At 47.9% G+C, this 27,843-nt stretch overlaps 2 protein-coding genes and 1 non-coding gene across 3 annotated transcripts; all 3 read right to left on the bottom strand.

Moving 5' to 3' along the window:
• Positions 1–10,070: 10,070 nt before the first annotated feature.
• Positions 10,071–11,237, bottom strand: LOC129143171 (PRAME family member 14-like). The gene is made up of 2 exons (XM_054678058.1): positions 11,107–11,237; positions 10,071–10,629 (listed from the first exon to the last, which is right to left on the bottom strand). Exons 1-2 carry the CDS (start codon positions 11,235–11,237, stop codon positions 10,071–10,073), a joined length of 690 nt encoding a protein of 229 aa, XP_054534033.1.
• A 4,426-nt stretch (positions 11,238–15,663) lies between these two features.
• Positions 15,664–15,770, bottom strand: LOC112207701 (U6 spliceosomal RNA). Its single transcript, XR_002942144.1, has one exon. It is a non-coding gene; the product is annotated as a U6 spliceosomal RNA (small nuclear RNA).
• Positions 15,771–17,580: 1,810 nt separating this feature from the next.
• LOC129135421 (PRAME family member 8-like) lies at positions 17,581–25,205 on the bottom strand. Its single transcript, XM_054679351.1, has 4 exons — positions 21,550–25,205; positions 20,258–20,569; positions 19,300–19,875; positions 17,581–18,456 (listed from the first exon to the last, which is right to left on the bottom strand). The coding sequence occupies exons 2-4, from the start codon at positions 20,542–20,544 to the stop codon at positions 17,895–17,897; spliced, it is 1,425 nt and encodes a 474-aa protein (XP_054535326.1). The 5' UTR covers positions 20,545–20,569; positions 21,550–25,205; the 3' UTR covers positions 17,581–17,894.
• Between the last annotated feature and the right edge of the window lie 2,638 nt (positions 25,206–27,843).

Genomic DNA, 27,843 nt, shown 5'->3' with positions numbered 1-27,843 from the left:
ACTGAGTGGTAACTGTCTGGTGCCCTCTATTATTAAGTAACCTGTTTTCCAGTTTAAGCCTCAGGAATCTTCAGTTATTGATGGAAAAAACAAAAGGCACTGAGTTGTCCAATCAATAAGATGCAGCCCAAGAAAATCAAGGCATTTAAATGAAATTTGGTTATTGTAATCAGTTTCCTCCCATTCTTTTATTTGAGACAGAGTTTCACTCTTGTTGCCCAGGCTGGAGTTTAGAGTGCAATGGTGCCATCTCAGCTGACTGCAACCTCCACCTGGGGTTTCAATGATTCTCCTGCCTCAGCCTCCCAAGTAGCTGGGATTACAAGCATGCACCACCATGCCCAGCTAATTTTTGTATGTTTAGTAGCGACAGGGTTTCCTCACTATGTTGGTCAGACTGGTCTCAAACTCCTGACTTTGGGTGATCCACGCAAGTAGGCCTACCAAAGTGCTGGGATTACAGGTGTGAGCCACTTTGTCAGGCTTGTTTTTGTTTTTGTTTTTTAAAGGTCTCCTGTCACTCAGGCTAGAGTGCGGTGGCACAATCACAGCTCACTGCAGCCTCAATTTCCTGGGTTCAAGCGATCCTCCCACCTCAGCCTCCTGAGGAGCTAGGACTACAGGCATGTGAGCAACCACGCCTGTTTGCTTGTTTTTTTAAGTGGTGACAAGGTCTCGCTGTCTTGCCCAGGCTGATCTGGAACTTCTGAGCTTGTGATTTTCCTGCCTTGGCCTCCCAAAATGCAGGGAGTATAGGCGTGGACCACCACGCTTGGCTTGGCCTCCTCCAGTTCTTCACTTCTTTAGATGTCTGTTAACTCCTTGTTAGTTTCTGTGGCTGCTCAGTGGGTTAATACACACTAGGTGGACACCAAGGGCCTGGAACATTACTGGGCAAGAACAGTGAGCCAATCCACGTGGAAAGCTCCTTCTTCTCAGGGTCTTTCACTGCTAGCCAGATGCTGAGACCCTGCCCACTCCCTGTGAGTCTCCACATGCTTCCAGAAGCCTTAGTTGGTGGACGTCAGCTTCACTGCACAAGGAGCCACTCTCTTCCCGCTGCCCTGGAAGGGGATGTCCATATTGTGTATTAGCTGGAGACTCTGGGCAGCACCAACCCTTGCTTGTTCCCCTGATGACTAGCAGCCCTTCTTGAATTAAACTGGTTGTAGCCAGTAAAGACAGCCACATTCCCTTTAAGTAAAATACTAAAACTATACAGGTATGTAACACTTTTTAAATATTTCCATCTGTCATTTTAAAAAGTTACTTCTTATTAGGGAGCTAGGTCAGATCGATGAGAGATTTTCTCGTAACAACTCCCCTCTCTCCCTAACAAGGAAGAGACCAGTGCAGCGTGTTCTGGAATCTCACATCATCAAAGGGTGGATAACGATCAAGTGCCTGTGGGTGATGTGTGACCTTCCCTGTGCTGAGGAAGCCTGCATAATGGGCACCCAAGTGAAGGATCCTGCTGAGGATTCAGGGGCTGGTGTTGCTGTCAGGGATCTTAGCCAAGAGCCTCAGGTTCCTGTAAAATGAGGATGATGATGTCCAACAGCTTATAGGACCCTGGAAGGATCCAATGAGATGGTTCATGTTTAGGGCTTGGCATGGGGACTGGCACACAGTTAGATGAATACATCTTGTTCTTTTTTCTCTTCTCAGCAGAAGTCCCAGCCATTTTCATCTTTCAATCTCACCTCCTTTTCCTGTTAACAGGGAGGCAACAAGAACCCAGGGCATGCAATGGGGCTCATCTTCTACCCTCTGCCACAACTTCATCATGACTCCCCCAAACAGCAGAGCCCCAGAAGCCAGCAGGGGGCAGGGTGGGCATTTCTGGACTGGATTCATTCCTAAGAAGAGTAAAATGTCCAATCCATAGGTCTCGGGTGCCATCTGCTGGTAGATCAGACCAGATGGTGTAATTTAATGTTGGAAGGATTATATCATATGGTATTTTTAAAAATTTACTATTATGAGCCAGGAGCGGTGGCTCATGTCTGTAATCCCAGCACTTTGGGAGGCTGAGGCTATTGTCATGGCCAGGCTTGGTGTCTCACACCTGTAATCCCAGCATTTTGGGAGGCTGAGGTGGGCAGATCGCTTCAGGTCAGGATTTTGAGACCAGGCTGGCCAACATGGTGAAACCCCGTCTCTACTCAAAATACAAAAAAATTGCTGGGCGTGGTGGCATTCGCCTGTAATCCCAGGTATTCAGGAGACTGAGGCAGGACAATCGCTTGAACCCGGGAGGCGAAGATTGCAGTGAGCTGTGATCGCACCAGTGCACTCCAGCCTGGGGGACAGAGCAAGAAAAGAAAATTTACTATAATGTAAATACTAGTTGAGTATAAATATTTGTGTTGTAATTTACGTATATGAAAGATATAAAACTTTTAAAGAATGCAATGTGATATTTTAAGAATGGTTAATGGCCAGGCGTGGTGGCTCATGCCTGTAATCCCAGCACTTTGGCAGGCCGAGGCAGGCAGACCACGGGGTCAGGAATTTGAGACCAGCCTGGCCAATGTGGTAAAAACCCGTCTCTACTAAAAATACAAAAAATTAGCCTGGGGTGGTGACGGGCCCCTGTAATCCCAGATAGTCAGGAGGCTGAGGCAAGAGAATCTCTTGAACCCAGGAGCAAATGCTGTTGACCACGTGATGCATGGAAACGTTTGTCATGGGTATAGCCACTGAATTGCTAACTTGGGGACGTCAACATTAGCTCACTACCAATAATATAAATAAATTGGATTATGGAAAAAATTGCCTTTGTGATACCATATCCATGTGTGTCATGACAGTCCAGCAATTGGCCCGGTGTGGTGGCTCACGTCTGTAATCCCAGCACTTTGGGAGACTGAGGCGCATGGATCACTTCAGGTCAGGAGTTCGAGACCAGTCTGGGCAACATGGTGAAACTCTGTATCTATTAAACACACAAAAATTCCCACCTATGAGTGAGAACATGCGGTGTTTGTTTTTTGTCCTTGTGATAGGGTGGGAATTGAACAATGAGAACACATGGACACACCTGGGGCCTGTTGTGTGGGGAGTGGGGAGGGATAGCATTTGGAGAGATACCTAATGTTAAATGACAAGTTACTGGGGGCAGCACACCAACATGGCACATGTATACATGTGTAACTAACCTGCACGTTGTGCACATGTACCCTAAAACTTAAAGTATAATAAAAACAAATACAAAAATTAACTGGGCGTGGTGGCACGTATCATCCCAACTACTGGGGAGGCCGAGGGAGGAGAATTGCTTGAACCCAGGAGGTGGAGGTTATAGTGATCAAAGATCGTGCCACTGCACTCCAGCCTGGGCAACAGAGTGAGATGCCATATCAAAAAAAAAAAAAAAAGAGAGAGAGAGAGAAAAGAAAACAAAACAAAAGAAAGTCCAGCATGGTAAAAGGTACATAGAGGTACATGTGGGTGAGCTTCCTTTGTTTTTCATTCTTTTTGCCTTCTCTGGACAGAATTCTCAATGCAAAACATTCCAAAAACACAGAGCAAGTGTCTTCTATAACCTTCCCTTTTTTTGAGACTTCTCTTCACAGTGTATGTGCTAGTGTCTTCCAGACTTTTGTGTGACATGCTATACAGAACATCAGATCAAACGGGCACATCCCTAATAAGTGGTGACTTGCCAGATCTGGACTCACTTTGCAGGGTGCTGGGACCTCTCTGAGAATCAAGCAGTAGCTCCAGGAGCCAGGGTTTTGGGTCTCTTCTGTGCATCTTCAGGAGTTTTATTGACTTTTCTCACCACGACCCCCTTCTCAATTACCAACTTCCAATCCAAAAATGACATCCAACTGGATCCTGAACTTCCACCCAGTTAATGGTGATTGAGTTTTCAACTTTCTTCTTATTAAGTGATTAAATTAGATATGGATTTATGAAAGTGAAAGAATTAATAATAGGGTGAAGGACTAAAACTCATTTATTCACTTATTCCATAAATATTGGTAAAGTTTGACTAATATGTGACCTTCATAGTGATACAGGGAAGGGTTTAATCTGTTTCAGACATTAGAAATACATATATATATATGGTATCTTTATTGGAGAACCTTTGGTCACATCAAAAGTATCAAAACTTTTCAGAGTTAAAACAGCTTTAAGAAGACAGTGATGTCATCCCTAAAAACACAATAAAATCTCAGTGTATCCACTGGTCACCTGGGTTTTGTGCTACCTAACATGGTAGATCATATGCCCATTCAGGTGGAAGACAGGAACTACTGAGGGTGTAATTTATCTCAAGGTTAAGGTCAAGGCATCACTGAAAGAAATCAGGCCTAAATTACAAAGTGAGGTGGAGGTTGGGCTGGACAGTACTGACTGTTCTAATGGGACTCTAGGAGGGAACCAAGACAACATAAAACATGGCAGGTATTTTGTGGGCATCTAGACAAAAGGATTGAAAGACTTCCTTCTAGATTGAGTTTAAAAATTAAAAAAACCTAATTACAAAAGACATAATGCAGACTCGTAAAACATCACAGTGTCTTTGAGGGCAGAGAGGGCAGATACAGTCTTGGTTCCTACTGGAAGGTGAAGCATCATTACTCACAAACGTGATGGGCTTCCCTCAGAATACCAGCTTGGGAAGAGTGAATCTGAGTGTGCGAGCTGGGGCAGAGCCCAAAGAGGAGCGGTGTGGTCAGACATAAGGAGGGAGACTTTTCAATCTGGAAGCATGAATGGTGCAAGCTGTGTATCTGAAGAATTTGGGAGAACAATGAACCCCTTGGGGGAATCCTGCACCATCCTCAGGACCCCAGTGAGAATCCTGCAGTTTGGGGGGTCTCTCTACCATGTTCTGGTTGCATGTGCTTCTGAAGGTGCTCCTCTGCTGTCCAGGTCAGAGTAGCTTTCAGAGCCCATCTGAAGGGACGGCCTGACTTCAATTCCACTCACAGAATTTCTACTGGGATTCCAAAGCTTCTCCAGGCTTTTGATGGGGGTCTCTAAAATATTTCTGAACTTCTGTTTTCCTCCCCCAGCCTGAGCTGTGAGAGAAGCTGAATCCTCTGCTTCCTGGAAATGTCAGGCGATCTCTCCTGCACCGAGGACTATGGCCACAAACAGTGCTGAGAGACACTCTCCCTGGAATCAGCAGTGACTCATACATTCTCCCCAAATTCTACTGAGCTTTTTGGGTGCACATAGCAAGGCACAAAACAGGGAGCTCCTCAGCTGCTCTTCTGGACCTAAAGAGGCACCCAGGACCAATGGAGGGGAAGTCTGTCTGCCTTCCACAGGAAGAGCTGACTCCTCTGGTTTTCCTAGAAGTGCCAGGCTGTTGGCAGAGCCTGGGACAGGTCCCAGTGCAGGGGCCCATCCCTTCTAGGATCCCCTTGCCCAGTCTTAGGGCTGACGAGGCTGCACCTGGAATGCAGTAAGTCTGTTTCTGAGTCAGGGCTTTCTTTGCCTGTGGTGTTTGCCCTCTCTATGTTTCTAACAGTAGAAATCACTGTTCAGGCCCTGCTGGACTTCTTTAGTCCTCAACAGGATCTCATTCCAGGTCTCATTTGTGACCGTCTTTTCCAAGATCAGGGGCTGCCCTCCTTTTTTCCCCAATAAAGATCTGAGGAGAAGCTCACTCTGAGAGCAGAGTGGATGCCTAAGAAGGTGCTTGTGGCAGCCTGGGGTGGGGGAGGTCTGGGAACTCGCTGCAGGCTGGATGGAGCCAGGGGGACTAAGGAAAAGAACAGGGCCCAGAAAGGGAGTGGCCCAGAGGAGCTGATGTGGGCCAGAGTAAGTACAGAGGAGAGAGATGGCAGCAGGGTAGGGGGCCGGGTTATTTGGCTTTCACAGAGCCGCGTCCCTGATAAGCTGTGGACTTGTGTCTGAGATCCTCAAAGGACCTGTGCCTGGATGTGGAGCTGCGAGTTTCTAAGGCCCTTTGATTTCACCCTGGTCTACATGAGGTTCCAGTGGCTGCCCCATCTCACCCCAGGGGCAAAGAGTCAGTCTAGCAGGGAGACATGGGGAGAGAGAGTCAATGGCAAACATCCACCCTGGATGCAAAGACAAGGGACATGTCAGAGGGAGGGAGACTTGGTGTGAGGCCAGGGGAAGGGAGGCACGTTGGATATGGTGCAGTTGTGTCTCTGCACTTGCCACAGCCTCATAGGACTGTGAGGATTGATCTTTGCAGGAGGGAATGGGGTAGAATGGGGTCTGGACTGGAGTCCCTGTCATCCAAGTGACCCCATATCTACTCGTGCCAACCAGGTGAAGGTCTTGCTAGATGTAAGTCAAACCAGGACCTATCAGACTGCCTGGCACTTTCTGGTGGATCTAGAAGGAGCACAGTGATCCTCAGTCAAAAAAAATCTTGCATTGTCCAGGGCTGAGGATTTTCAGGTGGCCCTGGAGGGGGAGACTCTGGGGAAAAACCACAGAGAAGATTTTGGCACATTTGACACTATTAACATCCAGTGCCTCCCCTTCCTATTGGTCGGGTGTGGTGGCAGGAGAATTGCTTGAACCCGGGAAGCAGAGGTTGCAGTGAGCTGAGATCACGCCATTGCACTCCAGCCTGGGTGGGCAACAAGAGTGAAACTCTGTCTCAAAAACAAACAAACAAACAAAACAAACAGACAAAAAAATGTGAAACAAAAAAAAAAAAAACCTTTGACTGAGTGCCTGCAATGTGCCACCTACTATTCTGGGTGCTACTTAGGATAAACAAGAAGCAAGACAGCTGCAAAGTGAGCTCAACAGAATACACCTGGCTTGGCAGTGCAGTGCAGATCAGAAAAAAAATGCCTGTGCAGCATAAAATGTGAAGAGACATCTTCTTTGCTTTTCTTTTCTTTCTTCTTCTTTTGAAAGACAGAGCCTTACTCTTGTTTCTAAGGCTGGCGTGCAGTGGTGCAATCTCGGCTCAGTGCAGCCTCGGCCTCTCAGGCTGAAATGATCCTGCCATGTCAGTCTTCCAGTTAGCTGGAAATACAGGTGTGTTGCATGGAATATCTTTTTCTACCCCTTCACTTTCAGACTACATGTGTCCTTATAGGTGAAGTGAGTTTCTGGAAAACAGCATATAGTATGGTCTTATTCTTTTACTCATTCAACGACCCTAAGCCTTTCACTTGCAGAACTGAGATAAATTGTCTTCATTGCTGTTATTGATAAAGGCTTAGTACTCCCATTTAATTTCTTGTTTTCTGGTTGGTTAGAGACTTCTCTCTTCCATCCTTCCTTTCTTATTGTCTTTCTTTGTGTTTAAGTAATTTTCTCTTATGAAATCCTTGGGATGTGACTTTTCTGGCCAGAAGCCTCTATGGCTGGGGGCACCTTTGCCGGAGTTTTGATGGGGTTCACTGGGTTTGTTCTGCCCACTCAGACTGGTAGACTATGCTTGGCTCATGCTTCAGGCCTGGATCACATGCCTATTAAGGGAGGGTCAGGACTGGAGCAGTGAGGGGTGTGTGAGTGAGCAGGGGGTCTGGCCACTTTGGACAGTCACTGGCTCCCGCAGCAGTGGGGCAGGCAGCTCCAGGTGCCAGCACAGGTGCCAGATTTTTGCAAGGCTGCAAATGAACCAGGCACAGCAAAAGCAGCTTCCATGTTTGTCCCTGGAGTACACAGTGGTGTCTGCTGCTCTTTCCAGGAAAGTCATCTCATCATCTCCACAGCTCTCAGTAGAGAAAAGGCCCCAGAGTGGATTGCTTGTCTCTGCAGGAAAATCATCCCAAGAGTGGGTAGTTTCACTCTGCCACTGTTCATCCTGATGTTCTCCCTGAGTCTGGGGCTTTTGGGGCATCATGGGGAAGGAAGTATGTGCTGCTTGGGTCATAGGTAGCCATTGGCAGGCACAGAAAAGGCACCACATATTCCCACTCTGGTCCATAGCACTGGTGGACCAGCCCACGGGCTTCAGGCCCCGCTTGGTCACAAGGTAGAGCCTCACCAGGTACCCTCGTCTTCCCATCCAGGAGTCTGTCTGCCTGCCACCACCACCCATGGCGCCCAGGTCACTTGCATCAAGGAGCATCCAAAGGCCAGCACTGATCTGTCCTCAGCCCCCTCTCAGCCTCCCTCCCATGCTCATCAGGGCCCAAAGCCCAGAGTGTTCAAGACAGCAGGCGGACGGTGCATCAGCACTAACCTGAGCATGCACACACTCATCTGGGCTGCCACAGCATACATGCTTGACCCCAAGCCCGCTCCAAAATTACAGCAGGTGCCAGGAGGGACCACACAGTGGGAGCAGACACCCCCATGCTGCAGGAGAAGGGGAGACCTCCTGAGCCCTCAAGAGCACTGGGGGACCTTGGTTGGAACTGCGACCTGGGCAGCTTCAGTTGTGCCTTTGGAGCTACTGTCCTGCCAACTCGGGAGAGCCAGGACTCCCTCTTGTCCCAGGATCCCATCAGGTTCAAAGTATATGTAGCCTCAGTTATGCCCTCTCTCTGTGTTTCTCCAAAGAGGTGACAGGTGAGATGCAGGTTCACAGCAGCTCTGGCCAACCCTGCAAAAACAAACCCAATGCTTCTGGGTCTGGTTTAATGAGCCCCAACTGCACTCTAGTTAAGAATATTGCAGGCTAACAGCAGGCAGTGAGGAGTGAGTTTGAGGCTTTGTAGAGGCTCCAGACCTGGGAGCGGGTCTTATTAAGCCATGAGAGGGTGTGGGTGGCACAGCTGTCTGCCTCAGGAACACGGGGCACAGGCATGGCTCACAACCCTGCTAAGGTGGGGTGCCTCCAGGAGTGGACCGTGGTCCCCAGACCCAGCAATTAGGAACGTCAGTCTCCGTGGTCACCCCTGTGGGGGGCAGATCTTGGAAATGCAGCCCCAGGAGGATTAGCACAGAACCTCCCTTCGACACCCAGGAACTTGGCAATGTTAGCAGGGTGGGCACAGTGGCCCATAGCTGGCCAGGTCATTGAACTAGGTGCCATTTCTGCTTCCCAACAAAGGCCCCTGTAGCTTGATCCCAGCTCTGCCTACCACCTCAAGCCCATCTTCTCCTCGGGGCCCCTCTCTGCCCGTCCCTTTGTGCCTGACTGAGCTGCTCCTTGCAGGCGAAAATGTAAGGAAAAAACAGATGACTGAAGAGAAGTAAAGAATGGGTGGAGATCATTGGCACACCCGTAATCCCAGCACATTGGGAGGCCAAGGTCAGCAGATCACTGAAGCCAGGAGCTCAAGACCAGCCTGGTCAACATGGAAAAACCACGTCTCTACTAAAAATACAAAAAGTAGCATGCTTGGTGGCACTTGCATGCAATTCCAGCTACTAGAGTGGCTGAGGCATGAGAATCACTGGAGCCCCGAAGGATAGGATTGCAGTGAGCCCAGATGGGACCACTGCACTGCAGCCTGGGTGACAAAGCAAGATTTTGTCTTTTATTTATTTATTTTTTTTAAAAAAGCAAAGAAAAAGAATGGGTGGGAATTAGATGTTTTGTAGCTGAATCTCAATCACAGACAACAGAGTACTTTGATACTTTTCCATCAGTAACTCAATTACTAGAGATTTCTGATGTATAAATCGCTAAAACAAGTCAATCAAATACAGAGGACACCAGAAAGTTTTCATTGAGGTTATTTCTGATATTCCTTGGTAACCGTCCCTGCAGGGATAACATTCTCATCACTGTAGAACTTTAGCTTCTCTTTCTGACTCTGTAGGACATGGGTCCCGTAAGGTCTCATTGACTCCACCTCAACATTTTCCTCTAGTCTTGCCCCCTGCTGTTATCTTTTTTCCCTCATACTGAGCACCTGCCTGAAGCAAAGAATTCTGTGCTTCCTGTAAGTTGCATGTGGCCTGGTCACAATCACTCATGCCAGTAATACTAGCACTTTAGGAGGCCAAGGCAGGAGAATCCCATGTGCCCAGCAGTTTCAGACCAGCTGGGGCAACGGAGCGAAACCCTGTCTCAAATGTTCTTTAATAAAATTTTAGAATTATTTAAAAAGGAAATAAGAAAAAACAAGCATAACTTGCACCTACATACTAGATTTTAGTGTCCAAGTGCCTAGAAGAGAACTTTGGATTTCTCTACCCCGCTAGGCACGCCTTCCCTAGCAGCAAAGATGGAGCTCCAGTTCCTCAGACGGTGATGAGCCACAGGAAGGGCAGGGGGTGGGACCAGTGAAGATCCTCTTGGGCTGCCTGACTTCCCTCAGTGTACACACCAGCTCAGCCCGAAGTGGGGTGAAGATCTCCCAATCGACACGAACCAAGGAATTCAAACTCTCCCCAGGGGCAGGATATGTCTCCAGGCTTAACTTGCTCAGCCCACTGGTGTGGCACAGCAGGTCCTTCAGGGCGCCCATAGACATACAATTTCTGCCAAAGTAGAAGGTGGTGAGCTGGGAGCAGTGGCTCAGGCCAGGCAGGATGGCACTGAGTTGGGAGTAGTGGATCTGACAGCCCTCCAAGATGAGGGTCTTGAGAGTGGCAGCAATTTTCTCTAGCAGAGCTCCGAGGGGTTCAAGACTGATGCGGAACAGCAGCACGTAGCTGAGATTCAGATGCTTTAGGTAACCGAGGCTTGGGTACTGGGAGAGACACTTCATGTCCTCTTCCAATAGGTAGCCACAAGTTAACTCCAAGTTCTCCAAGGGGTTCTGGAGGCACCTGTGGAGATCAAGAAGTTAGTTCTGGGCAGTGATACCAGTTAGATGAAGGTGGTGGGGAATAACTGAAAGGGAAACGTCTGCTTCACCCAAACACAAGTTTATTCCCATCATATGATGATGGTCCACATGCAAGTTGCTGTGTGATGAGGACTCTGATCATTCAGGGGCAGTCCTAGTTTAGCCTCGATCCTTTCACCATTGCTTGTGTGATTGGTTCAAGGCCACAAAATCACATCACTAAAGCCTCTTTTCTTCATCTTTTAGCAGAAATGTTCATCTCTGGGCCACAGGTACTCAGTGGGAGATGTGCACGAAGAACTCAACTGAGTAAGGTCTAGGGTCATCAGCTAGGGCTACATGTCGGCAGGGGCTCCCTGACATGCCTGCATCTGCAAACCAACTGTCACTTTTTACCACTCTCACGCCTACTCCCTCAGCCTCCGTTCAAGAAGCACACATTTCCCATGTCAGTTACCTTTCCTGGGGTTCAAAACAACCTTTTACAGACAGGGAATTAGAGGCAGGATCATTTGTGATCACTAAGCTGGTGAGGACAGAGATTCTACTGTGAAATGCACAGGTTTGATGCGCTATCCCTCCTTTCATACCCTCCTGTATTACCTCTTTTATATCATATCAACTTGAAACACACTTTGTAACGAGAAATTCACATATGCACCCCCCAGTAGAGCTGAAACCCCCACTACCTGGCTTGTACATGATGTAGCTCTCTAGCCTCTACCCCAGGTGACCCCGCTGCCCTCATTGCAGAGATCCTGTGATAGCCACTCCAGAACATGGAGCACTGAATGGGACAATGTGTTGATATTCTGGTGTCCCCTTCACTGTGATGTCGCCACTGGCTGACACAAAAGTTATGCCTTCTAGCGTTTGCTGTAACAAAAAAAGGCTGTGTTGTGGTCTACAGAGAAAGTGCACGATCCTTTCTCACCTGATCAGCTGTTCCAGGTGCCCACTGAAGAAGGTGATCAATTTTACTTTAAGCAATTGGAGGTGTTCCAGCCTGAGGAACACAGGCTGAATTTGGTGAGTAACCATTCCTCGAGGTCATTGTCTGACGTGTAATGATAGCACCTGGAGAAAATGAGTTTGCGAAGATTCTTCATCTCCTTCAGGTAACAATGAAGCTTTCTTATCAGATGCAGCCAGGACATGTTGTGAATTTCCAGCTCCTGAATACTATTCAGGTGGACTATTTTCAATGACTTTCTAAGATATTTAATGGGTGTTAGATAATTCACCAACTTACTACAGCACAGGTGTACTAAAACTCTCCTTTGGTAAACCCACTGGAAGAGGTATCTCAGGCATTCATCTTGGGGTGTTTCCTTGAGGCAGACGTCTATGAACACCTTTAAGGGCTGGTGCTCTCCCATCCTTGGATATTCCTCTGCTGTCTGCCTCTTACCCATGGCCTCTGGGGAGGAGGACAGGGCCTAGCCTCCAGGCCATCCGGCCCAGACATTCTCATCAACATCCAGCAAGTCCAGCACTTGAAGTTTCCACCTCCTATAGGTAAAGTAAGGGAGAAGCTCAGAATTTAGAAGGAGCCATCCCTGACTTTTGCTTTCATTCTCATTGCTCCCTGTTCTCTCTCTGACTTTTCTCAGTCCGGTTTCTCTTTTGATTCATACTGCTCCCCACTTCTAGTCCCTTTACCTTCCACTGGGAAAAAGCAGGTTTCTGTTCCCACAGTGGACCCTGTATGGTGAGCAGTCCTTTCTCTGAGGATCTGGACAATGGCCAAAGCCTCCCTGAGCTTCCTCACCAGCACCATCAGAGGACTCTGGGCTACCCTGAGTCAGGCTGGAAAACAAGCCGCTTTATTTTATTTATTTATTTATTTATTTATTTATTTATTTATTTATGGATTTTGAGACCGAGTTTTGCTCTTGTTGCCCCAGTTGCAGTGCAATGGTGTGATCTCAGCTCACCACAACCTCCGTCTCCTGCGTTCAAGCGATTCTCCTGCTTCAGCCTCCCGAGTAGCTGGGATTACAGACATGCACCACCATGCCCAGGTAATTTTGTATTTTTAGTGGAGACGGTGTTTCTCCAAGTTGGTCAGGCTGGTCTCCAACTCCTGACCTCAAGTGATCTGCCTGCCTTGGCCTCCCAAAGTGCTGGGATTACAGGCGTGAACCACTGCGCTCAGCCTCAAGCCACTTTATATAGGGTTAAATAAACCCCCTCTGAGGGGACTTTGTGATTTGTAGAAGGTGACTCCCCAGGCCCTTTAGTTAGGAATTGGGGACCTTCATGTCCCAACTTCACCTTTGGATGCAGAGAACCTAATTATAATGCATTTAAATGTAAAGCCTCAACCACCAGGTGAACCTGGGACGTATGTGACATGTATATTTGCTCACCATACATGCATGCATCCCCCGCCCTGTGAATTTTCATAGCTGCTCCAATAACCTGCTGAATATGCACACTTGGCGGCCTACAGCTTCAGCATAGATTCCTGCGTCACCTTCCCTCCCTCCAAACGCTTGCCTCAGGTCCTGCCTGGAGGCCCATTTCCCAGCGAGCAGGTTGTAAACCTTTAGAAGAAATTACGCTCCTTTTTTCTAAATCTATAGACCCCATAATTTTTAGTGGACCTCATTGGTGTTAGAAGTGGGATTCAAAGGGGACCTCCGATCTCTTCCTGATGCCTCCAGAACCAATGCATCCTGCACTGGCAAGAGCCCCGTGAGCTCTTCTCGATTGCGCCATGGGAAGGCCTCGGGTAAGTCTTCCTGAATTCAGATGTCCAGCTCTTAGGTGGAAGATCTCAGAGACTTTAATTCTTCCCAGCTGGTTCTCCCCAAACAGTTTCTGGAGGGGACCTTCTCCATCAGTTCCAGGTTTTGGGACCTATGGTGACTTCCCTTCCCTGTTCCCTCTCAGTCCCTGTCCTGGCTCCCTAATTGGGATCTTGGAGGGAATCTCTTTGTTGGTCCTGGGTTTGAGGAGACTCTTCCAGTTCCCTCCATCTGGACTGGATAGAAGATGCCTCTGAGGACCCCTGCCTAGCGGGGAGACATTCAGGTCAGACTTCTTGGGTCCATCAGGTTTGGTGAAGATGCTCGCCCTCTAGTGGTGCTTACAGGGACGCCTGTGGTAGGTAAGTGCAGTTATGAGGGCCCTTAGTTCCAAGGGGACAGACTCAGGCCAGTGGCCATCAGGAACCCTGGTGACTCTTTGTTTAAAGACTGTGTCCTGTATTACATGGGGGGAAATCTATAAAAAACACATGAAGTTCATCCATGTGATGACGGCACTGCCGTGACACACAGGTAGTGACCCCGGCAAAAGGAGGGTGACTTCATCCATATTCAACGTGTTTATATTATTGGTGGCAGCTCATGTTGACTGCCCGACATTTGCATTGTAGTGGCTATAAAGTGATTTCTAAGCACTATGTGATCAATAAGCATTTACAGCCACCTGCCAGGCTCCATGCTCTGCTGTGGGACCACAGGGTGACAGAGACACAGTCCCTCCCCTTGAAGAAGCAATCTCTGTCTACCACATGAGATTGTCCAGGAAAAAAATCATTATCAAACACAACCTAGGCACATGGCCCAGCAGCCACGCTCCTTGGCACTTACCCAAATGAGAAAACCTAAAACCTGGATGTTTTTAACCACTACATTCACAATAGACAAAACTTAATAGGGACCAACATGTTCTTCAGCAGATAAATGGATGTATATACTGTAGCACATCCTGACAGTGTAGATTATTAAGTCCTAAAAGACTTAAAAAAAAGTAAATGCACATAACCATGTGAAAGAAACCAACATGAAAAGGCCACATGACATTCTGGAAAAGGCAAATCTATGGACACAGTAGAAAGTCTGGGGGGGCCAGGAGTCAGGGTACAGTGGGATGGATAGAAAGAGAACAGGTGATTTTTAGGGCACTGAAGCTACTCTGCATGATGCTATAAGGGTGAATACTTGTCATCATCAATTCATCAGAGCTCATAGAATATACAGCACCAGATGTGAACCCTTAATGTTAATTATGAACTTTGGGTGATAAGGATGGTTCGTGTGGTTCATGCATTGGAACAAATGGACCATGCTGGGGCAGGACGTTGATCCTTTAGGAGTCCGTGTTAGAGTGGGGTCATGAAGTATGTGGGAATGCTCTACTTTCTGCTCAACTTCACTGTGACCTTATAACTGCTCTCAGAAAATAAATCATATTTCCCTAAAAATATTGCACTTCCTTCCAGCTCCAAAATTGTATAAATTTAAATATTTTTAAATAAGAGCATTTCTTATTCATTGATCTTCAAAATCAGTTTTGAAGGTGTCATTTTATTTGAGACTCAAAACCGCATTAAGCATTTTTTAAATCTACTTTAAGTTCTGGGATACATGTGCAGAATGTGCATAGGGATACATAGCGATACATATGCCATGGTGGTTTGCTGCACCTATCAAGCCGTCATCTACGCTAGGTATTTATCCTAAGGCTATCCCTCCCCAACACCCCCACTGCCCGACAGTCGCTGGTGTATGATGTTCCCCTCCCTGTGTCCATGTGTTCTCATTGTTCAACTCCCGCTTATGACTGAAAACATGTGGTATTTGGTTTTCTGTTCTTGTGTTAGTTTGCTGAGAATGATGATTTCCAGCTTCATCCATGTCCCTGAAAATGACCTGAACTCATCATTTTTTATGGCTGCATAGTATTGAATGGTGTATATGTGCCATATTTTCTTTATCTAGTGTATCACTGAAGAGCTTTTGGTTTGGCTCCAAGTCTTTGCTATTATGAACAGTGCCACAGTAAACATATGTGTACATGTGCGTTTATAGTAGAATGATTTATAATCCTTTGGGTATATACCCAGTAATGGGATTGCTGGGTCAAATGATATTTCTAGTTCTAGATCCTTGAGGAATTGCCACACTGTCTTCCACAAAGGTTGAACTAATTTACACTCCCACCAACAGTGTCAAAGCATGCCTAATTTCTGAACATTCTCTCCAGCATCTGTTGTTTCCTGAAAAATATGGAACGTGTCACGAATTTACATGTCATCCTTGTGCAAGGGCCATGCTAATCTTCTCTGTATCATTCCAGTTTTAGTATATGTGCTGCCCAGACCAACACAGACATTTTCATTTTTTTCTTTCTTTCTTTTTTTTTTTTTTTTTTTTGAGATGGAGTCTCACTCTGTCCCGCAAGCTGGAGTGCAGTGGCACACTCTCGGCTCACTGCAAACTCTGCCTCCTGGGTTCACGCCATTCTCCTACCTCAGCCTCCTGAGTAGCTGGGACTACAGGTGCCCACCACCACACCCGGCCAATTAATTGCATTTTTAGTAGCTACGGGGTTTCGTTGTGTTAGCCAGTATGGTCTCGATCTCCTGACCTTGTGATCCACCCATCTTGGCCTCCCAAAGTGCTGGGATTGCAGGCGTGAGCCACTGTGCCTGGCCCACAGACATTTTTAAAATATTGCACTACATACTTTAAAATACCAAATTGCCATTATAAGTTAAAATTTCAATATATATATTCAATATGTATAAATGTGTTATATATAAATCACAATATTTATTCTCTATAAACATTTACATAACAGCAGATTTTTGGAGATACCACTCAATATCACCCTGTTTGCATCAATAAATTACACCAGATGGTCTGAGCAACCAGCAGATGGCACATGAGTCTCATGGGTTGGAAATTTTTATCTCATGATCACTAGAGATGAACTCAGTCCTGCCTCACCCATCGCACCCTCTGCTGGCTGCTGAGGCTCTGCTGTTTGGGGGAATCATGATTAAGTGGTAGTGGCATGTAGAAGTTGAGTCCAATTGCCTGCCCTGGGTTTCTGCTGCCTCCCTGTTATCAGGAATAGAAGGTGAGATTGAAGTGTGAAGAATGCTGGGACTTCTATTAGGACGGGAAAAAAAAGAACAAGATGCATGTATTGAGCTCTTACTGTATGCCAGGCCCCATTCCAAGTCCTGGCCGTGCACCGTCTCATTGGGTCCTACGATAGTCTCATAGGGTGGTGGCATCATCATCTTCATTTTACAGGGAAACTGAGCCTCTTGGCTGTTTCGTGCCCAACAGCACCAGCCCCTGAGTCCTCGGCAGGGTTCTACACTTAGGTGCCCTTTGTGTAGGGTCCCTCAGCACAGGTGCGGTCATTAATTACCCACAGGCACTTGATCATTATCCACCCTCTAAGGATGTGTGATTCCTACTACCATGCACTAGTCTTCCTTCACAGGGAGAAAAAGGAGGAGTTAAGAAAAGGTCTTTCATTGATGTTATAGGTATTATATGCCTCCGTAATGTCAGCATTTTGCTAAAAGGGAATTTGGATGTCTTTATTGGCCACAACTACTTTAATTCAGCAAGGGCCGCTACCCACCATGACAGGCATGGGTTAATGATGCCCTGAGGCTCCTGCTCATACAGTGTGGAGCTCTCCTTCCAGGGCAGGGCCACGCCTTGGGCAGTGAAGTCCTTTCCCAGCACAGGTAACAGTCAGGAACTGAGAGCTCTGAATCCACCCATTGAGAGTGAACAGGGTCTTGGCATTGGGACAGAATGAGGGCACCTGAAGGGGCTTAACTTCAGGGGCTGACACTCACTTTACACTTAGAATGCTTCAGGCCCTGTGTGCGTCTCTCATGTGTATTAACCCATTAAATAGGCACAGAGAATAGCAAGAAGGTAACAGATGCACAGAGAGAAGAAAAGAAAAGGAGGGAATTGATCCAAATGATCAAATTCCATTTTGATGGCTTGATTTCCAGGAGCTGAACCTCATCAGTCACAGACAAATCAGTGCCTTATTAGCTTGATCAGTAACTGGACTTTTTTAGGTTTAAATTGTTTAATTGTTAAGCCATGTTAAGCAATTATGGAGGACACCAGACAGTTTCCACTCAGTTTCCCTTTATTTCTGACTGTTACTTTACAACCATCTGTGCAGGGGTAACCCTCTCATGTGTCTCTCCTCCCCGATTCTCACTCTAGCAATTCAGATTCCCATTTCTGATTCTCTGGGACACAGGTCTCTAAAGAGCCCATCCACTCCAAGTCAACTTTTCCCCCAGTCCTGCCCCTCCTGCATCCTCATTCCTTTCCCATTCACACTGAGGAGGCATTTGAAACGATGGGTCTGTGCTCCCTTTAACATGCACTCATGGCCTAGGTTTCAGCTGCAAAATGACCAGAAGAAAGCTTGAAATATATCCACCCTGATGGCAGGCATTCAGCAGAGGCAGTGACTGGGCTCCAGGTCATAGGAGGCCCTGATGCCACAGCGAGGGCAGGGGACGGTGCAGAACACAATGATCTTGGGCTGCCTTAAGTCCCTCAGTGTCTTCATCAGCTCAGCCCCAAGTTCAGCAAATCTCCCCCAGCAGAGAGCACCCTGGGTGTCATAACTCTCCAGAGGGGCAGGATACAGCTCCAGGCTTAGCCTGCTCAGCCCGACGGTGTGGCGCAGCAGGTTCTCAAGGGCAGCCATGGAGATGAGGTTCCCACAGAAGCTGAAGGTGCTGAGCTGGGAGCAGCGGCTCAGGACAGGCAGGATGGCGCTGAGTTGGGAATCCATGATACCACAGTCCTCTAAGTCCAGGGTCTGCAGGGTGGCCACAACTTGCTCCAGCAGACCTGCGAGGGGCTCAGGGCTGAAATGGGTCAGTGTGACGCCCCTCAGGTCCAGCTCCTTTAATTGACGGATGCTCGGGCACCAAGAGAGATGCTTCAAGTCCGACTGTGACAGCAGGCAGTCGGTCATAACGACCATCTCCAAGGGGGCCTGGAGACACCTGGGAGAGAACAAGAAGGAGTTAGAGGAGAGAGGTGGGGATGACTTCAGGGTGAGAGATGACGCTCTCCATAACCCAGGGCTGCTCTGCTCATCTGAGGATAGTCAGCACCTGGGGTTTGGGAATGGAGACTCTGTTCCTTCAGTGCAGTCCCAATCTGTCAGGTAGAAAACCACATCTCTGGGCCACAGGAGCCCGATGGAGACACAGGCATAAATGACAAACCCAGGCAGGATCCTGCAACATCAGCTGGGGTGACCAGGTTGCGGGGGACCCTGACATGCCTGTACCATCAGCAAACTATCTATCACTTTTACCATTCTTCACTCCTGCTCCCTCGCCCTCTATTCTATCATCATGTATTTCAATACATTAATTACCGACCTGGAGCTCAAAACAGGGTGCTGACAGGGAAACACAGGATTTTGCCTGTTCACTAGGCAGGTGAGGATAGACCTCATATTTTAAAATATAGGAGTGTGATGGGCATTCTCTTCTTTAGTGCCCTCTTCACCTCCCTATTTCCCATCATCTTAACTTAGACACACATCCTCAGGAGGAATTCACAAATGAACTCTCATCAGATCTAAACCCTGTAGTAGCTAGCTTCCTAGCTTGGCACCTTCTCTATAGCATCTAGCCCAGGAGATCCCTCTGACTTTATTGGGATGGTCGTGTGATACCCATATCAGGACAGAGCCACCAACAGGATAATGCATGGATATTCTAGTGTCCCCTCACTCTTACTTCCTCACAGGCTCACAGTGCATACCCACTGGTGTTTACTGTAACAAAGAAAGGCTCTGCTGTGGTCTGAAGAGAAAGCTCACCATCCTTCCTCACCTGAGCAGCTGGTCCAGGTGGCCTTCGAGGAAAGAGACAGAGTGCATAAACAGATTCTGGAAATAGTCCAGCTTGTGGAACTGAGAGGTGAATCGGGCAATGAACTGCCCCTTGTTGTCTGGGGGAATGCGGGCAGATGCATGGATGTTGAAGAGAACAAGTTTGCGGAGATTCCTCATCTGGCCCAGGTAAGGGGCAAACTTGACAAGAATGGACAGCTCCCAGGGGCAGCACACTTCCACCTCCTGGATACAGTCAAGCTCCACCATGTTCAGGACCTCTATGATACTGTGGATGGGCATTCCAAAAACCTGCAGCTCCTTGCAACACACATGCAGTAAGCCTTTTCTCTGCTTGCCCCACTCTAAGAGGTGGGTGAGGCATTCATCCAGTGTCCTGTTCTTGAGACAAAGGTCTATGAACACCATGAATGGCTGCTGCCCGCCTGTCCCTGGACAGTTATCTGCTGTTTGCTTCTGACTCGGAGCCTCCGGGAAGGATGCAGCAGCTCCAGACAATATGTCGCAGAAGTTCTCATCCACATTCCTCAAGTCCAGCACTTGAAGTTTTGACTGCCTGTGGGTAAAGGAGAAGAGAGGCTCCAAACTAAGGCAAGGACCTGAGCTTTTATTTACATCCCAGACATCAGCTGTTCTCCTCTCTGCCACTTTTCCCTCTCTGATTTTGTCCAACCCCTTTTCCCTCCGGATTTTGCCTCATCCCCATTGCCTGTAGCTTTCAGAGCCACTAGAAGAGAAGTTTCTGTTTCCCCAGTGGACCCTGCATGGTGAGCAGTCCTTTCCCAGAGGGGCTGGGCAATGGCCAAGGCCTTCCTGAGCTTCCTCACTGGCACCATCAGAAGCCTCTGGGCCTCCATTGTGCCCCTCCTCCTCCTGAAACAGCTGTCCCTACCCTGGACAAAAGGGCCCTCCCCACCTGGACACCTGGGTCACCTCACCTGGGGCGAACCTCTTGGGTCAGCAGCACATCAACCCCTTCCAGCACAGATTTTAACGACTCCAGATGAGGCGACTTCATCAGGGACCCTAGAGGGAGGCAGGTGAAAGGCCAGGCCTGCACCATCGTTTTCAGGGTTTCACAGCGTCTCCTGCTGAAGGCTTCCATGAACAGTGTGGGGAAGAGCTCCCTGGGCAGCTCCTCCACGGTGGAGATGGCCAAGGCCTGGTCCCTCAGCAGCCTCTGCCTTGCCAGCTCCAGGAGTCTGGGTGGGGCCCTGATGCTCATCTTGATGAATCTGCAAGGGAAAACTCTAGAGGACAAATCCAGAGAAAAGGCATCACTCTAAGGCCAAATACGATCACCTCATCTTCTCCTATTGCTAATCTCATTGCTCTGGTGGAGGTGGAAAAGCCCTCAATTCCCCCCAATTCCATTCTGCACTTGGTGGCCACAAATCTGTATCTGTGCCCCTGCGACTACCACAAAGAATGTCTTCCAAACACCAAGGAGGGGACCAGGTGGCCAGTGGCCCATTAATTTCTATGCATTGCTCCAATGAAACTCAGGATTACTGGGATCTGTCACTCAGGATCCTGAAAGCTAAGCTCCACCTTTTTGAGGGAAATTTTTTTGCTACTTACCACCCAAAAACAATGAGAATGACTGTCCTGTGGCCCCACACAGCCTGCATTCTCAGTTTACACAATTAGCATGCTTGGGGAAGACTAAAGTGACTCCCTAAAATCAATGCCATTTGTTTTTATTTTGAAAAATTATAAGAGAAACTATAAAAGCAGTGTGGCAGTATTCTAGAGCACTTGGAAGGTGCGGATGGAAACACTAAGTCTCAGATGAAGGATCCAATACACATCCCTTCCACATACTCACAATCACCCACTTAGGGACAGAGTCTAAGGGCAGAGATAAATCCCATGTTCAGAACAAGACTCGAGAAAATCACAATATTACCAAGTGTGTGAACTCTAGCTGAAGGGCACAGAAACCAGTAACTTCACATGTCAAGACATAAAAATTCATCCAACTGTAAATTGTTAATATCTTTTTTAAAAAACTGCTTCAATAAGAATTTTGAAATGAGAAAAATGAAGCAGAAATCAAAATTCGAGGGATGAAGTCAAAACTATATTTAGAGGAAAAATCAAAACCTACATCTGTTTAATTGAAAAAACAGACAGGAAATTCTCTGTGCCACTTTGGGCTGCGTGTCACCATCCCTGATTGGCTGGCTGCAGATCAGATGGGCATGTTCCTAAGGAGGTGGTGACTTACCAGATCTGGACTCAGTTTGCAGGGTGCTGGGATCTCTCAGAGAATCAAGCAGTAGTTCCAGGCACCAGGGCTTTGGGTCTCTCCTGTGCAAACTCAGGAGCTTTTATTGATGTTTCTAACCACACCCTCCCCTTCTCAATCACCAGCTTCCAATCAGAAAGTGATACCTGATTAGATTCCGAAGTTCCACCTACTTAATCCTGATTGAGTTTTACACTTTCTTCTGATTCATTGATTAAATTAGATGTGCATTTATGAAAGTGAAAGAATAAATTACAGGGTGAAAGTCCAAAACTCATTAATTCATTTATTCCCCAAACACTGATGAAGTTTGACTAATATGTGACCTTCATAGTGACATGGAAGGTTTAATCTGTTCCTGGCATTAGAAAGAAAAAACAAAACCTGATGATATCTTTATGGAAAAATCTGTGGCCACATCGAAATTATCAACACGTTTCGTTAAGACAGTTAAAACAGCTTTAAAAAGACAGTGATGTCCACCCTAAGAAAATGGATTAAAAAGCTCCTTTATCCAGTGGTCACCTGGGTTTTATGTTTTATAACAGGGCAGGTCATATGTGGGTTCAGGTTGAAAAGGGAACCACGGAGGGTGTGATTGATCACAAGACTAAGGTCAAGGCTTCACTGCAGGAAATCAGGACAGAATGACAAAGTGAGGTGGGGGCTGGGCAGGATGGGACCGGGTGTTCTAATAGAATCCTGGAAAGGAACCAAGACAGCATAAAACATGGTGGGTATTTTGTGGGCATCTCCACAGAAGGATTGAAAGACTCTGTCTAGATTGAGTTTAAAAATTAAAAAGGGAATAATTACAAAAGAGACAGTGCAGACTCTTCAAACACGACATTGTCTTTAAGGGCAGAGGAGGCAGATACAGTCTTGGCCTCTACTACAAGGGAAAGCGTGTTTACTCCCAAAAATGATGGGCTCGCCTCAGAAAATCAGCCTGGGAAGATGGAATCTGAGAATGTGAGCTGGGGCAGATGCCAGAGGAAGGAAGGAAGGAAGGAAGGGAGGGAGGGAGGAAGGAAGGGAGGGAGGGAGGGAGGGAGGGAGGGAGGGAGGGAGGGAAGGAAATGAAAGAAAGAAAGAAAGAAAGAAAGAAGGAAAGAAAGAAAGAAAGAAAGAAAAGAAAAGAAAAGAAAGAAAGAAAGAAAGAAAGGAAGGAAGGAAGAGAGAGAAACTCAGCCTTCCTGTCTTTAAGAACGGTGCACACATCTGGTTGTATTGTGTGCAAATGTACAATACATTTCCCCAACAAAACCTGGAAGCTCTATTTCATGTTAAAAGATCTGCTAAGTTCAGGGATGGCTCCCATCCTAAGCAGGATCACACAGTCATTCTTCTGCTATTTTAGGGCACAAAGTAGCAAGAACGTCCCCCGCCTCCAGAAAGTCCTCCAGGCCTTTCTCTCCCATTCCATATGAAACCCAAACAGCTCGGAGATGCCACTGGCTTCCAAAACTGCAGTACTTTGAAGGATGTTCTCCATCATGGAATATTTCTGTAAATGTTCTTTCTCCACATTTCTGACCTCACTATCAATGCCCTGCTATGTGTGCAATCGAGTTAAACTGAAACGGGCTCAGTGCGGCTTCTACTTCACCTGCCCTCACTTTGTGAGCCTGAGGCTGAGGGTGAGCTCAGCACCAAAGGTCATCCTGAGTGTCTCTGTTGATTGAGCATGCACAAGGCACAGCAGGGACTGGTACCATTCATCCAAGATCTCAGCTCTCCCTCATGAGGAATCTAAGGCATGTTGCTATATTCCCCATTTTTAAAGTGGTGACCCTGAGACTTGGCTAGGGAGAGGAACCTGCCCGTGTTCAGGCAGCAAATGATGGACAGACCCCTCAGGTGAGGGGCTTAGAGGATCCCCTAAGGATTTCAATAATCTAAATGTTGAAAAGAACTGATTGACAAACTTTCCCTTCCTGCCCAATTCAGAAGGTCCAGCACCATCCCCAGGACCCCATTGAGAATCCCGCACATGGGGGCATTTCTACCATGTCCTGTCACCTGTTCTTCTCAAGGTGCTCATCTGCTGTCAAACTCAGAGCAGCCTTCAGAGCCCCTCTGAGAAGATGACCTGACCCCTTCTCCACTCACAGAATCTCCACCAGAATACCAAAGCTCCCCCAGGCCCTTGCTCAGGGTCTCTAGAATATTTCTGAGCTTCTGTTTCCCTCCTCCAGCCTGAGCTGTCAAGGCAGGTATCTCTTTATGCATCCTGGATACCTCAGCCCAAATCTCCTGAACAACAGAACATGGCCACAATGCTGGGAGACCCTCACCCCAGAGCAGTCATTGAGGAATTCTCCCAAAATTCTATTGAGCTATTTTGGTGAACATGAGAAGCCATAAAGCAGGGAGTTCCTCAGCTGCTGCTCTGGCCCTAAAGAGGCCCCTGGGACTGGACTGCTGGAGGGTGACCCTGCCTGGCACGCAGGAAACCTGAGTCCTCTGGTCTTCCTATGGGTGCCAGGCTGAGAAGAGGTCCTGGGAAATGTTCCGGTGCAGGGGCCATCCCTTCCCAGGCTCCCCTGACTCAGCCTTAGAGCTGACAAGGCTGCACCTGGAATGCAGTCAGTCTGTTTCTGTCCAAGTCAGGTCTCTTCTTAGCCTGAGCTGTTCACTCTCTGTGCATTTCTAAGAGTCAAACTCCCTGTTCTGGCCCTGTTGCCCTTCTCTGGTCCTCAACCGGGTCTGATTCCAGGTCAGATTCATGCACATCGTGAGCTAAAGTAGGGGCTTCCTCTCTTTCTTCCTCCAGTCAAGTCTGAGGACAAGGTCACCCTGAAAGCAGACACTTGATGCTGAGGGAGGTGCTCAGAGCGTGGGGTGGGAGGAGGTCTGCACCCTCACTCCGGGCTGGACGGAGCCAGAGGGACTGAAAGTAGGAATGGGGCCAAGAAGGGGCGTGACCAGAGGAGCTGATGGGGCTGAAATAAAGGGGAAGGAAGGGGGTGGCAGCAGAGCAGGCAGCCAGGTTCTCTGGCTCTCACAGAGCTGTGTCTCTGAAAGGCAGGGACTTGTGTCTGAGACCGTGGGGCACTGGGGCTTGGACTTGGGTCTGTGAGTTCCCAAGACATTTTATGTGCCCTGGTCTGAATGAGGTTTTAGTGGCTGCCCCATCCTGCCCCAGGGGGCACAGAGTCAGGAGAGTGGGGAGTCCCAGGAGAGGAAGAGCGGGTGGCGAGTGTCCATCCTGGATCCAAAGACAAGCAGCAGGTCAGAGGGAAGCAGCTGTGGCTTGAGGCCAAGAAAAGGATTCTCTTTGGAAATCATGCAGCTCCATCTTTTCACTGGTCAGAGCCTTATGGGACAGTGAGGACTGGGCTTTTCAGGAGGGAATGAAAGAGAATGGGGTCTGGCTCAGAGTCCCTGACATCCAAGTTATTCCAAACCTCCTCTGACAAGCAAAGGGAAAATCATGGAGGATGGAAGTCAAACCAAGGCTCACGTGGCTGCCCAGAGCTTTCCAGTGGATCCAGAGAGGGCACAATGATCCTCAGTCAGAAAAGTCCTCCAATGTCCAGCACTGAGACCCAACAAGAGTGCCTGGAGGGGACTCTCTGTGACACGTCTGAAGAGAAGATTCTGGCACATGTGACTCCTCCCACACCCTCTGCCTCCCCCTGAATCCTCTCCCCTTGGTTCATTCAAAGACCTTCACTGAGCACCTGGGATTGCTTCCTGCAATTCCGGGTGCTACCAGGGAAGATGAATAAAATGCAAGGAAGCTGGAAAATGAACTCAGCAGAGGACACCAGGCTCAGCACTGCAGTCCCGGTCAGAAAAATGACTGTGCAGGCTGCGCGGTGCAGAGCGATCATAATAACCCATGGGGATAATCACAGGTGTCCCAAATCCTTTAATCACTTTTTGTTGGAATATGAAGAGGTCTCTCACTGCTGAATATAAATATACAGGGAAGTGAAAAACATTAGTAAAACGAACATTTACTAAGTGCAACGTGACTCAAAACACTGAGAAGCCAAGGGCTTTATTTCTTTGAAACAACTTGCCAAGGCAGTTTGAACAGTGATCATCTTGCTCCTGGGCTCAGCACCGCAGAGGCAGCTGGTGTCTTCTCCACCTGGGAGAGTTGTCCTGCTTTTTTTTAAGTTGGGATAGGCCAGTGAGTCGGGAAGTTTGTTCATCTTGGGCTTGGGGTACAGGAGGAGTTGGTGGGGTGCCTGTGGCCACTCCACTGCCCTCTGGGATTAGGAGGAGACAGTGGGGTCAGGACTCACCCCCGGCCTGTGCTTCAGGTGATCCCTCTCCGTCCTGTGGATGTGGGGTTGGGAGCAGGTTTGGGGTCCTCGCCTATCCCCATTGGCTCTTCTTGGGAAGATGAATTTATGGGGCACCTGCAGGTGGCCACGTGTGGGAAGGAATCTCAGAACTTACATGGATCCATGCAAATGAGGCTTCCTTCAGGCAGACACAGGAACTCTGAGCCTCCCTGATGCTGCAGGCACCTGGGTTTGGGGACCCTCTTAGAGACAAATGCATGGAGCGTCCCAGCAAGTTTCCCTGTCTCCCAGCTCCTCCCCGGGCTTCTGCATCTGGGAGTCAGGGCCGGATCAAGAGAAGCCCTGCGGGGAGTGGGAAGGACATAGGATTCTCAGGGTCTCAAGTTCAGCTTTTAACATTATCCTCAAAGGTGGGGTTTTTCCCAGAGGCCTCCTTTCCACAGATCCCATGTCTTCTTGCTGGACTCACGGGAAACTTGCCCTGCTAGAGACATGGGATATTTTACTTTTCTCTGCCATGGAGCCATGCTGGAGAGCTGTGACTTCCTAGCTGACCACACACACACATAAACATGTAAACACCATGAGGTCATTGTAGGGATGCCCACTGGGCCTGCGGTTCTCGATAGCACCCAGTTCATAAAAGCCTCCCTTCCACTCACCTGGGGCCTGGAGTCATTGGCCTCCTCCTGTCTCATTGATCCAGCATTTGGCCTTGACTGGCCAGTGACTCAGACCCCAGCAAGAAGGACAAAATGACTAGTTCACGTGCTTTAGGGGAAACACAGAGAGAATGAGAAGACCAGTGTCTGAAGTGGCAGGTTGTGAATTGACTCAGGGAGATGAGACTGGAGAGGTGCAGCCAGGGGCAAGGGTGACTCAGGGGTCATTGGCAGTTTGGGGTTAGGGTTGTGAGGCCACTTGAAGCCTATTTTCCACATCCCCGAGGTGGCTGAGAGGACCGTGTTCCCTGGGGGGATAACCAGAGGGCAGGGACATGCATCAGAAGATTCTTGCACTGTCCAGACAGGAGGTCCTGGTGTCCACTTGAGTGGCCATGGACAGCATGGGGACGTCCTGGAGGCAGAGTCAGCAGGACTTGCTCTTAATTCTTCCTGGGGTGGATGTGAAGCTTGTGTCCTGGCAGAGGGAGTGGCTGGCACAGGAGAGGACTCTGCCTTAGGGCTGAGTTATCCCCTGTGGCCTCAACTGTTTTCCTGATTATGCCTGTTGTCTTTGAATGTCAACAAAAGTAGCCAACATTTATGGAGGGTTTATTATGCCCCATGCTTTGGACTCAGCATTTTTACCTGAAGATTGAGATTATCCTTCTACACATTTGATGGAGAAAGAGACAGATTCAAAGAGAGAGGGAGAAATTTTCAAGGCCAGACAGTCTGTAAGTGGTGGGACTGGAATGACGGAATGTCTGTTTGTCAACATCTTTGGCGGTGACATGATACTGTCCCAGTCCCTGCAATCTGCTGCTCATTTTCATCCTTTCAAATAAAACTCCACAGTCACAGGCTTGTGCAAGAGTTGGGGTCCAGAGCATCAGGTCTAATGTTTGCTATGTTTATATTCACTGCCAAATCTGTTATTCCAAAGAAATTTTACTAGTGAAATAGAAATACGTTGTCTGACAGCATTACCCCCTGTGATATGGTTTGGATCGAACCATTGCTCTCCAGCCTGGCAACAGAGTGAGACTCCATCTCCAAAAAAAAGCAATTAATTATAACAACACGTCCATTCACTCTCCACAGTGTCTGGGACTGGACAATTAATTGTCAGGCCCTCTTCTGTAGCACCATCCACTAGAGCATATACGTGGATTAAAATAAATACACACACAAAATGCAAGTATATATTCTTTTTTCATTATTATTATACTTTAAGTTTTAGGGTACATGTGCACGACGTGCAGGTTTGTTACATATGTATACATGTGCCATGTTGGTGTGCTGCACCCATTAACTCATCATTTAGCATTAGGTATATCTCCTATTGC

The sequence above is a fragment of the Pan troglodytes genome, chromosome 1 (genome assembly GCF_028858775.2).
Source record: "Pan troglodytes isolate AG18354 chromosome 1, NHGRI_mPanTro3-v2.0_pri, whole genome shotgun sequence".
NCBI lineage: Eukaryota > Metazoa > Chordata > Mammalia > Primates > Hominidae > Pan > Pan troglodytes.
Note: the sequence above shows the minus strand (reverse complement) of the source record. Positions and strands in the feature narration are given on the sequence as shown.